The sequence below is a fragment of the Elgaria multicarinata genome, chromosome 6 (genome assembly GCF_023053635.1).
Source record: "Elgaria multicarinata webbii isolate HBS135686 ecotype San Diego chromosome 6, rElgMul1.1.pri, whole genome shotgun sequence".
NCBI classification, from domain to species: Eukaryota; Metazoa; Chordata; class Lepidosauria; order Squamata; family Anguidae; genus Elgaria; species Elgaria multicarinata.
This window is the reverse complement of record NC_086176.1, coordinates 48096642-48109322: the sequence shown is the minus strand read 5'-3', so window position 1 is coordinate 48109322 and position 12681 is coordinate 48096642. Positions and strand designations below refer to the sequence as shown.

Here is a 12681-nt window from a genome sequence, read left to right as displayed (position 1 = left end):
GACCAGAACAATGTTGGCTTCCTGTTGCCATGCCAATATTGACCACAAACTTCTTCAAAAACTAATTGTAATACTTTCTCTTCACTTATCTTGTTTAATATGATCTTAGGGGAAAGCATAGTGTGTTGTTTACTGTAATTGCGCAGTTTCAGGCTGCCATACTACTGTATTTGTGCAGAAATAAAAAATATTTTAAAATATATAAAAATTAACTGCAGGGGGAAGGAGAACATGGGGAGCAGGGCGGGAGATTTCGCCAGCACAGTAGTGATACAGGTGAAAAGATACATGAGCTGAAATAGTGCAACAACGCACAGACATGAAAGTGACCAGCATTAGACTCGCTAAGGAAACAGAGGGGGAAACCACAGACTCAAAGCAGGGGGGGAAACTAGGTGTGATGGAGCTCTTAGATTGCGTCTATTTTGATTTGGATATAGTGCCTAGTATAATTTATGTAGAAATAAGTAATATTAAGTTCCTTAAGTCACTAGATTAAGTGGATTCATGCTTTATCTCATCAAAAGGTTCTAAAGCATAAAGGTCAGCATAAAGGTCATTGGGTAGTATGCAATGTGAGTTCTATGTGGAAGACTAATATTGTGACTAACTAAAGTCTCATTCATTTCAGTGTGTCTACTCTACCTAGGACTAACAATGGACATCGCCCATTGTTTGTTTGTTTTAGAAAATTTAACTGACAACTGACACCATCTTTCCTCAGACAGTTCCGGACTGTAGTCACACAACAGGCAAATGTACAAAGACCTTACGACCTGAACCACTGCAGCAATCTTTACAGGTTCCTTATACAGTGGAAACTCTGAGTAGAAAAATTCTATGTATTTGCAATTTGAACTGTTTATACATACATTTCATACACAATACTTACATCATCCTCATATCGAACATGGATGTTGGAAATTTTCAGCTGAAGATTTCTGATGACCTGAGTAACTAGTTTTTCTACAAAAGTATCTTGCTTCTCTTGTTTTTTATCTAAATGAAAGTGAATGTATACCTAATGTTATTAAGCATTGATGAGGACTGGCTAACAAAGTACAGCAATTTAATTCTATGTATTTTAACCAGAGACCTCACAAACACAATATGAAGACACTAAAACACACATGTGATTTGGGATTCTTTTGCTCTGCATGGTGTTCCTCGTGTTCTAAGTGGTATACCACTTCTCCATGTAAAAACGCACTGCTGAATAGCTCACCCATAAAAAGCAATTCCAATTTACAACAGATATAAAATTAAGTATATATTAAAAATTGCATATGAATGCAAATGTGGTAGAGTTGGACTTGGGGAATCTGTGTTCCAGCCCTACCAGGAAGAAAAAGCTTTTCTCAGCACCTCCCCCACTTGGCCCAGAGTGATCATGGCTCAGCAGAGATGACAGGCTACCTCTCTGGTAGAGAAAGCCGAAGGATGGCCATGAATACCAGCCATCACCACCCCGCTGCTTTCCATGTTTGGCTGAGAGGGATGGTAGCCTGGTAGTGGCCCAATACTGTCTCTGCTACAGACAGCGGACTATGCTACAGAGCTGCTCAACAGCATAAAGATCCTCAACCTGTACCCACTCAGCCTGACGGTATCACAAAAACATCACCAAAGGCTGAGTGAATGCAGAGAAAGAAATAAGCTCTATGTTAGTATTGCCTAAACAAACGTTATGGTTGCCTAAATAATTCACTAAGCAGGAAACCAGTCTACCTGAATGCATATTGAATAATACCTCTTAAGAGATTTAGTAAAGGAGTGGCCAAGCCATAGAAGATTTATCTTTAGCAATAGCATGTACCACAATTGTTAAATAATGTTGCCTAAGTAAAGTCTCAAAATATAAAAAAATAAATCACAACTAAGTAATAAATAGTCTCAAACATAAGTAGTGGCTGTGTAACTCCAATTATTCTTGGAGACTAGTTATCTGAACAGATTTTAATCTAGTTTCAGGCCTGGCTTTAATACAGAAACTACCTTGGCCACCCTAATAATCATAATACTCATAAAAAAAAATTCTTACCCGCCTCTCCCTCTGGATCGAGGTGGGGAACAACATTAAATACAAAAAATACTATAAAATACAATAAAATACATAAAACTGATTAAAAACATATAAAAACTAATACATTATTAAAATAACACCAAGGCATCTTAAAATTTGACTGGGTAGGCCTGCCAGAAGAGATCAGCCTTTATTGCTTTTTGAAATTCAGAGAGACTGTTAAGTTGGTGAATCTGTCCCAGCGAGCCATTCCACAGTCTGAGAGTGGCAGAAGAGAAGGTCCTCTGGGTAATGGTTGTGCTGGGAGAAGGACAGGGCGAGTGCAACCCTGCTAACTCTCCTGAACCTCTCAGCAGATTTTGATGCCATTGCCCTTGGCATTCTTCTGAACAGGCTCTTTGGGTTGGGAGTTGGAGGCATGGTAAAATGGTGGTTCTGGTTTTACTTGGAAAGTCAATTCCAGAAGGTGGGGCATTACTGCTTAGCCCCATGGCATTTATACTATGGGGTCTCACGGGTTTCCATTTTGTCCCAAGTGTGTTTAAAATATGTTGTTAATGTTTTATTTGTATTTTATCTTGGTTTTGTAAACCACCCTTGAAGCTATGCAGAAGAACAGTAAAGAAAATTTTAAAATAAAGGTAAAATTAAATCGAACTATTTACAAAACATTAGCTATATTTTTCAGTTTTTAAGTCCACCATATAGCCTTTCTAAAATCTAATAAAAACAACAGAATCCTCAAAAAGTAAACCATGCCAATTACAGTAGGACTAACGTCTCAGTATACACAGCCAAAGATTTAGGGACTCTGCATTTTTTACTTGTTTTAATACAAGTTTTATATATTGCCCTCTCCTTCATCCAGTCCCTTTTTTGCTTTAACTGCTTCTACACAAGAGGGCTTACTCCTGAGTAAAAATGCCTAGAGTAGCACTCTTAAGTAGTATTGTCCTGTCTACTCCAACAAATAAAATTGATATTTCATTTTACTTTACCTATATCTGCAACCTTCTGTTTTGCATCTTCTATTCTTTGCAGTTCCCTCTGTTTTGCTTCCAATTGATGTTTTTCTTCTTTTTCAGCATCATATTTAATACCTGACAAAATGGATTAATTTAATGTCACATTCTGAAAACCAATCTAAAGACAAGCTGTGATGAAATAAAGAATATATTTAGTGTGTCTTACATCCTATAAAAACAGTGAGATTTAAGGGAAAACGTACTGAAAGCCATCCTGTTCCTCAACTTTCAAGAATAAAGTATTGTTTTAAAACCTTTTCCCCCATTCATGGTCAAACTAAATTAATAAGAAAAACTACTTAAAGAAATCATTCCTACAAGAATTCATTCCCATGAAATCACTGCGTGAACAAATACCTGTAGATAAGAATCTGCTAGAGACACAAAATCTCTTTCCACACGCCACAGAAATAACTGCCTAGAGTTAAGGGATCAGAAACAAGTTCTGAAATGCCCTCAAACTGATCACACATAACAGAAGGGGGGGGGGAGAATTCAGACAACGGATACGAGAGGTAAGGATGCGGCCATTAACAGGGCTCAACAAAACACTAATTGTGACATCACCATGATTGTAGGATGGCAGGATGCTTAAGACAACCTGCAATTTCACAGGACAGGGCTCACCTCCTTCAAAGAAATGTGAACTCTACCTCATGAATCTCTCTAGTAGTATTTAACTGTCACATCTAGGCTAGTGGAAGGATTAAGAGAATCAAACTAAGCTGATCCTTTCCTTAGTGTCATGCCCTGCGTGGACATGGAGTCAGGGGATGAGGAATTGGAGCCCAGCACCAGCTCAGGAGGCGTGAGTCGGGATTGGCAGAGTCCCCTGTGGAGCCAGAGGGAGGAGGGCCATGCACAGGTGTGCCAGCGGAGGCCCCTGCCAACTCAGAGGGCTTGGTGCCAGTGGAGACCTCTGCCAGTCGGGAGGATTCAGGAGAAGAAACAAACATACCTGCGTTGAGTCAGCAGCGTGCCGAGAAGGAAACCAGGCGGCGCTCGCGCCACCTTTATCTAAAATGCCAAGCAATCAAGGAACAGCTGAGGGGCCATGACTCAGCACTCTGACTCAGCATAAATACGCAGCAGCCAGCCGAGGTAGCTTTGTCAGAGATTAACTGAACTTCCTGGCGAAAGCCTCTGTTCCTGAATCTCTTGACCCCGTGCCTTGCTTCTTGGATCCTTGTTCCTGATTCCTGCCTTGACTCCTGGACCTCGTGATTACGTCTCTCTGATCTGGACTCCTGTTTGACCTAGGACTGGATTGTGACTTCGCTTGCCTGTTCTTGCCCTGTGGACCTTCGGACTGCTGTGTGGACTTCGCTGATTGCTGGTTGTGCTGACCCTGGACTGAACTCTCGACTATGTCTCTTGCCAAAGCCCTGGACCTCGGACTGGACGCTAACTACTCTCTCTGCCATGAGCCTGGCCTGCTGCCTTGTTTTCCTTCCTGCGGCATCCAAGCCTCTTGCGTTTTCCCCTCCTCACCTGCCTGTGTTCTTGAATAAAACAAACCGTTGCTTTCCTTTCAGTTCCCAGCGTTTATCATTGTCAGCCTTTGGCTGCTTTCCCGGACACTATGTCAAATAGGACAATAAGGAGGGTAGAAGTAAAGCCCCTAAGTAGCAGGAGTTCCAAACCTGTGACACTATCATAGAGACAGAGGAAGCTTCCCAGAGCTCCTGTAATCATATAGAATGAGAGGGATAAGGACCACACAGCAGAACTGGATGACTTCTGGGGATGGGATCTGCTCTTTGCCTAGCTCTATGGCCACACATAAGGTTTCACCATAAACAGACTGCTCAGGCGTGAGCCATGACATCCAAGGAAAAAAATGGATAGCCAGACCAGTTTCTCAGGTAAAATTAATGAGAGGGAGAGCTCTCCCCACTTATTATGCCCTGATCCCTGATTATCATTTAATTAATGTAAATGATAATTAAACATTGTGGTCAAATTTTTAAACCCAAAGCAGTGTGACTAATGGAATGTCACCATGAAGTACCTCAACGTGCAGTTCGGGAGGCAGAAATTATAATACCTTTTAAATGCCTCCTGAAAACGCAGCTTTCACACAGGCTTTCCCTGCACTATAAACTGCTGCTTGATTTTATGTGGTATTTTAAACTTTTTAAAGTTTTACATTGTGTCTTGTCATGTTGTGTTTTATGGTTTTAATTGTGAACTGCCCAGAGAGCCTCGTCTATTCAGCAGTATACAAATGTAATAAAATAAATAAATAAACTACAACGGACTCTAGATGCTGAACAATAGTGAATACTACTAGCCAAATGATTTCCTTTTGTTTACCTATACTTGAGGAGTCTGACAATGTTTTGTTTGACTCGGGGAGTTTTCTTACAAAAGTTGCTGATTCCAGAAGACTGGTGGAATCCAATGGATTTCTGGATGCTCTTGGGGATTTTCCAGTGGAGAGAGCAGGTGATCCAGCCAAGGCCCTAGCCTCACTGTGGAACAGTGAGATGCGGAGGGCCATCAACTTGATTGCACTTGAGCGCCCTCTCCAGCCCTGAAGAGCACTCTGGGAGCTGTGGTCAATGAAACAGGCTAGATGTCGGCTAGAGCACAAATGGTGTAAGGCTCAAAGCAAAGATGACCGAGCACACTCTAGTGCGTATAATCGTGCCTTTTGCATGGCAGTGTATGCAGCAAAGGCTCATTTTGTTGCCTCCATTGCAACAAATTCCAAAATCACTTGTCTCCGCAGTGAGCTTGACACTGTTAGTGCAGCTCCAGCCGAGATGTCTGATGCCACCATCTGCCACCAACTTTATATTCCTTCCGGAACCTCCTGAAAACATCGTTGTTCCAGGAAGCCTTCCCTTAATGACCAGCTGTGGTTTTATTGCACCTTGTTTCTTTTAAATGTACTTTTAACATGATTTTAATATATTTTTATTCTATTTTATTTTGTCTACCTCTCTGAAATTCTGAATGGTGAGCAGTAATAACTGATAATAGATCATACTGCCCAAAATTACTGTACAATTAAAAAAAAAAAGACAGAAATCATACCAGATATATTATTTGCAGAGCTACATTAAACAAACAATTCTATCAATCCCCTTTTTTAATGAACTTACTGGCTGTAGGCACTATAAGCAAGTAAACTTCATCTAATACAGCTTCAACTGGTTGAGTATAAAGATTTTTCCATGGAATTTGCAAATTCAGTTGACCTATAAATAGAGGAATACAGATGTCTATTATATTTGAAACTATCTGTAGCAATAAAATGTTTAATAATATTTATTTAAAAAGCATTTAATACTGTTCTTTCACATCAATTTTCTGCTGCAGTGCAAGATATCCAAAATATGTACTCAAATAACAAGAAATACAAAGGTCTACTATTCTTATGGGCTTTCACCACAATCAGCGCCTTTGTACATGTAGTTCAAAGTTCATGTAACACTTGAGAAGTTATGCTTTCCCCCAAAATCGAAAGAGCACCCTGTGGAGAGCCCTGTCAGGTGGGGACCACAGCACACAGGCAATTAGCCCTTTGATCACCTCCCATGTTCACAGTGAACCCACCCACCATGGAAGCTGCTATCAATGGGAGCTTCACTCTTGGGAGATAATTGCAGCTGCAGGGTAGGATGATTTTTGACAGGACCTCCAAGGGGGAAGAAACGTTTAAAAACTATCCCCATGTACCATGACCAGGACTCCTGCACCTATTTCCACTTTTAAAAAAACACACACATTCGGAGCAGCTACTGCCACTGTTATTGCGAATGGGAATGACAAAAATGGTGGTGAGGGAACCCAGCTCTCTCTTCAAAGAACTTGCTGGAGACTCAGGGAAGTGTGAAATGTAAGTAGGGCACACTCAAGGGTCACTTCAACATTTAAAACCCTGATGATCACCTTGGTAAGTGGGTGATCTTGTCCATTTTTCCCAACCTGTCACTGTCAAACCCTGTGCAAATTAGCCTATATGCAGTCTCATCTTGTAAATTTCTTTGTATGTTTTATATTGCACTTTGTTCCTTTTGACAGCTGAAACATACAAGGATATTGGCAAGGCAAGGCTATATATATCTGACAGCTACAAGTGCAAAAAAACTTTTTTAAAAAATGAACACATTTCTACAAATTCATGGGGCTTCAAAAATGACAGCCCCACTTGCACAAATCTCTAGGGCCAAATTTAAAAACAAATGAACTGAGGAATGAAAAGGGGTCGTGATCAAAGCGGAGAGGCGGATCAGACGGGCAGACAAGATGGGTTTGCCACAAAGGACACTGCAATACTGCATGAGGAGCAAGGGAGAGACCAACCCACAATGAGCCTGATTATCTGTCAGTCATACTGTAGATTGTTCCAAATCCAACTCACAATGCATAGCTTATTCACAGGGTGGGTTACCATGTCATGTGAATATGGCCAAAGAGTTCCTTCTTTATAGAAGACTAAACAAACAGAGACTTCAGATTTTAAAGGCAAAGCTAAATTAGTGACCATTCTTAAGATGATCTCAGTGAATTAGAGATGACAATGAAGTAATTATTAGGCATTTCATACAGGTATATTACTGATAATATCACAAAATCACAGAAAACACTTTTCTAGGTTATATAACTTTTTGCTCCATAGTTAATAAAACATGTAACACAAAACATGTAAGCCAAAAATAAGAATGGATGAAACAATGTTTCTTTACTTGAGGCAAGGTTACAGCAGTTCATGCAGACACAGCAGTTCCAAGCTCCACATTCCTAAATTCTGAATTCCCATCAAGCGGTAGAGATTTCACTCACCCGAATTCAGCTAAAACTTATATTAATCTAATATCATGTCAGCAATTGGGCAACATTATATTAGAAAATTACTTCCTGATTTTTAAACACAGTTCTCCATGCCAATGAAGTGCCAAATACCAGCATGCTTTAATGACAAGGCCAATAGAAGAGGTGCTACCAGATAAACAATGAGGTCTATTTCCTAACACTGCTTTTTCCAGGAGTATCACATCCTTTCACAATTCAAAAGTCTTGTTTGGGAAATAAGTGGCATTTGGTTGTTGGTAGGGTCCATGTTTTCATGGGGTATACAAGGTTCAGTTTCTTCACACACCATTAAGGGCTCCTAGGGCTAGGAATCAGATCATAGGAAGCACAAGCCTGATCACTTCTGGTCACTGGTATATCGTCTCTGCCCCCTGGTGTGTGGTTGTGGGAGGTCACAGATAGTTCACATCATCTGTTGCCTTTATCCATCCCACTTTACCTAGCAGGTGGAATGGTGCATCTGACAGCAGATAGGCTACCAGACTTTCAGTCCATATCCTTTCATTTCTAATTTACATAAGCTGTGGCAGATCAAGTTGTTTCCTGTTCTAACCCCTCCTTGGTGGTTGTGTCATCCCTTCACTGTGGTCACAACATATGGATCACCACAGAATCTGAAAATTATAGCCAGGACTCGGAAGACATTTATATTCCAAATTCTAATTAGGTTTTTAAAAAGATAAAAATGCCGCAACCTAAACCTACTTTAAATATACAAATCAGCTCTTATTATTTAGAAAATCATACAAGATCTCATACAAATCTCTCCAAACATGTAATAATACTAACAATACACCAAATGAGGAAAGCAAGGGAAAGAGTACAAGAGGTATAGCAAGCAATCTGGGTATTTGGATCAGAATTAAAGTAATTTTATTATGGGAAATATTGGGGGACTTGCTAGACCTATCAGATAATCCGGTGGGGAGTAGGAGTGACAGCATGCTACAGCTAGCGCGCACCGTCGCCCTTTTCTAGACGTCAACACGTGACGAGGCAAGGGAAAGCCCCGTCGCATGCTCCGATTTTTCCCCCCTTAAAGGGCGATGTGTGCAGGAGCGCACCCACAAAACAGGTAAGTCTTTTTTAAAAATAATAAAGGGTTCCCCGATCCCCCTGATTTCCCCCCAATGCCTGATGCCCCCCCTGCCCGCTCGCTCGTCCTCCCCCTGTCTGCCATGCCCGTCCCCGATGCCCGTGCCCGCTCCCCAGGCCCGTCCCTGTCCTTCTTCCCCCCCGCTCGCTAGGCCCGTCCCCATCCTTCTTTGCCCCCCGCTCGCCAGGCCCATCCCCGATGCCCGTGCCCGCTCGCCAGGCCCGTCCCCCATCCCCAATGCCCATCCCCGTCCTTCTCCCCCCTCTCTCCTGCCGGGTCCGTTCTTTCCCCCGGCCCCCATCTCCTCCCCCCACCGTGATTTCCCCCCCCCCCGGCGAGTAAGCGAGCAGCCAGGAAAAGCCACGAACCCTGCTAGACCTTCCGCAGCCCTGGCCTGAGGCCGGGGCTGCGGAAAAGCCGGTCCATAACCACATCCGGTTATCCCAGTTCAAGCGAGGACTTAGCCCGGCCTGACCCCGGGATCCCCTGTGCGTCATCTGGATGCACAGGAGGGAGACCGGGACTCACACCGGGCTAACGCCTCATCTAGCAATGGCCTGAAAAGGTATATATCAAAGATAGATTAAACAGAATGAGAAAAAGATTAGATGCTATTAGTAAATTGCCAATTATAGACCAATTTACAGTGAGTCATTCATTGCAAGCTGCCCCAAAAGTAGCACACTGCAGGGAAAAGAGGTCTGGGAAGAGGAAAATAGCTATTTTTAAAGGAAGTGTGAACTGTTTCGTGTTTCTATAGATCCTTTTTAGGTCCAGCAAAGTAAATTTGCTGGCAAGAAAGTGGTCCCTTATAGCCTAGCATCATACTGTTATTCAGTACAAACAATTATTCAATAACTGAATAGTCTATAATCCTAATACAATGAGAGAGAAATGATGTATTTGTTATTCCACAGCAAATAAAAGAGCTTAAGGGTGCAACCCTACAGGACTGTTGCCCACAAGAAGGAAGTCTGGTCTCAGAAAACGTCTAGTGGAGTCACACTGCTGGGGCTAGGTCCAGGGCTTGAATCCAGAGGATCCTCAGCTTCTCCTCTCCTCTCCCCTCCCTGTCCACTGGTATTCTCCCTTCCTACTCTCACCAACCCTCTCAGAGATCACAACAGCAACCTCAGAAGAGAAACTGAAGCAGAGTTTACTGTGGTAGCTTCAGGAGTAGCAGGGGCTTGGAATCCCCATTCAGATTTCCCTTTCGAAAGTCACAGCAGTGTCTACGGCCTTGGGAAGAGAAATCTACTATAACTTATGGTTCCTGGGATGCTCCTCCAGAAACATAAGATTGCTCTGTAAAATGCACTGCACATTAAAATTGCTGTGTAAAATTGCTTTGTAAATTCCCCATGTTGGCTGGGGAATACTGGAAGTTGTAGGACTTCTTTTCTGTCTAAGCATGCATAAGATTACACCCTAAATAAGTCTTACACTCTAATCCTATGGATATTTGTTCAAAAATAAACCTTACTAAGTTCAATGGGGCTTACTCGCAAGTAAGTAGATATAGGACTGCAGCCTAAAGTGATCTTTTGCGCTTTATCAATTAAATCTGTATAAATTGATCTTATGAGGTTTAGTCAATTAAATCCAATTAAGATGGTCCGCCCCAAAAGTCTGTGGATGCGGATGGTTTTCTGATGGCTCTCCGGGATTTTCGTATCACCTTGGCAGGCAATTTTGTCAAAACACTCCATTCCAGAGAAATTCCATTTCTCTGGAATGGAGAAATGGCCCAGGCAGCTGACACAATTGCTCCTGAGTGTTCTCTCCCATGGAGTGGAGCCAAGTAAGTCTGCTGGTTTTCCAGGGCATTGCAGATGATGAAACAAGTAAAATGTTGACTAAAGTTACACTGGCAGAAAACTCAGACCAAGTCCTCCCAAACACAGGCTAGATCTCATTTTAACGCCTACTCCCCGGCCATTGCACTTCTCTACCAAATTGCACCTCTCCACCACCACTGTGTTTGCAGAGTCGCCCAGAGGAGCTTTTATAAGTGGTCAGAGGTTACCCCCTGGCCTGCAAGAAGAAAAAGTGGATCACTTGATAGCCTGCTGTGACAAATTTGTCCTATACTTTGCAGATAAAATCAATCATATCCATTCCAACTTGGATGCCAGAGTTGATTCAGGTCTAGCGGATGTAACTTTTGCTTCCGCTTGTCCAGTTACAATGGATTCTTTTCCATGATAAAAACACACACCACTGTACTGGATAATTTCTGGCTAGTCTCTAATATTTCATTCTTGGGCAAGATGCTGGAGCATATGGTGGCTTCTCAACTTCAGGGATTTCTGGATGATGTAGATTATCTAGATTGATGAAACTCTGTTTTCAGGCCTGGTTATACAACAGAGACTGTTTTAGTCATCTTGGTGGATAATCAACACTGGGAACTGGATGGGGGAGTATGTCCCTGTTGGTTCTGCTGGACCTTACAGCAGCTTTCAATGCCATCAACCATGGTCTTCTTCTGAGGCATCTTTTCAAACTGGACTGGGAGGCACTATTATACAGAGGATGGTACTGGAGGATTCCTCTTTGATGCCGTGGCCATTGGCCTGTGGTGTCCCTCGCGATTCCATCTTATCCCCCATGCTATTTAACACATACAGTAAACTTCTGGGAGAAATTGTCCAGAGTTTGGGGGTTCAATATGCTGATGACATCCAACTCAACCTCTCCTTCCATTCAAATCCAAGGAAACGGTTCTAGTTCTAAATCAGTGTCTGATGTCAGTAAAGGACTGGATGAGAGCTAACAAACTGAAGCTTAATTCAGACAAGATAGAGGTACTCCTCATTAGTCAAAAGACAGAACAGGGAATTCAACCTGGACAGGGTTACACTCCCACTGAAGACTCAGGTTCGCAGTTTGAGTAGACTCCTGGACTTGGCTTTGAACTTTGATGCCCAGGTTTCAGCGGTAGCAAAGAATACATTTGTGCAGCTGTGCCTAATGTACCAACTGCACCCATTCATAGTGATGTCTGATCTGACCACAGTCACACATGCCTTAATTACATCACCTTTGACTATTGTAATGTGCTCTACATGGGACTGCCTTCAAAAACTGTTCAGAATCTTCAGCTGGTCCAGAATGCTGCAGCCAGATGGGGCCGGTTACAAAGAGTATGTGATTCCTTTGTTACAGCAGCTTCACTGGCTACCGGTCTGTTTCTGGGCAGAATTTAAAGTGTTGATTATGATCTATAAAATCCTATATCACTTGGGATCAGGCTACCTCCCTCTCTGCTATACTTTGCTGGTGGAAGGAGAGCAGAGAAGAAGCAAACATAGCCTCTCTTGGCAGGGAGTTCCACAGCCTCAAAGCAGCCACTGAGAAGACCCTCTTTCACGTTGCCAACAAACACTTCTTTCACGCTCTCTCTGTGCTATCCTCCCACCAGCAGATAAAACCTTTTTATTCAAGCAGGCTTTTGGTGTGTAATTGGGTCTATGGGCTTCGATGTTGTTTTTATGTTATTGGTGTGTTTTTAATTGTGTTTTAAGCATTTGTGATTGTAAGCTGTCTTGAGTGCCATTTTTCTTAGTAGAAGAGCAGGATACAAATAAATAAATAAATGTGTATAAGAAAAAAAAATAATTCTGGGGGGAAAGCTTGTTCCCTTTATTGTTAGATAATGTATGCACATGTTGCTGAAGGTGCTATCTAAGATAGCACTAGAATTTACAGTT

At 42.2% G+C, this 12681-nt stretch overlaps 1 protein-coding gene across 3 annotated transcripts in view; it reads right to left on the bottom strand.

Moving 5' to 3' along the window:
* The window catches only part of VPS13A (vacuolar protein sorting 13 homolog A), a 135192-nt gene that overhangs the window by 112473 nt on the left and 10038 nt on the right, over positions 1-12681 (bottom strand). For all 3 annotated transcript variants that reach the window (XM_063129359.1, XM_063129360.1, XM_063129361.1), the window contains exons 4-6: positions 6159-6254; positions 3022-3123; positions 893-999 (exon numbers count right to left, since the gene is read on the bottom strand). In XM_063129359.1, the coding sequence (XP_062985429.1) occupies positions 893-999; positions 3022-3123; positions 6159-6254 (305 nt within the window). The remainder of the gene's footprint in view (positions 1-892; positions 1000-3021; positions 3124-6158; positions 6255-12681) is intronic.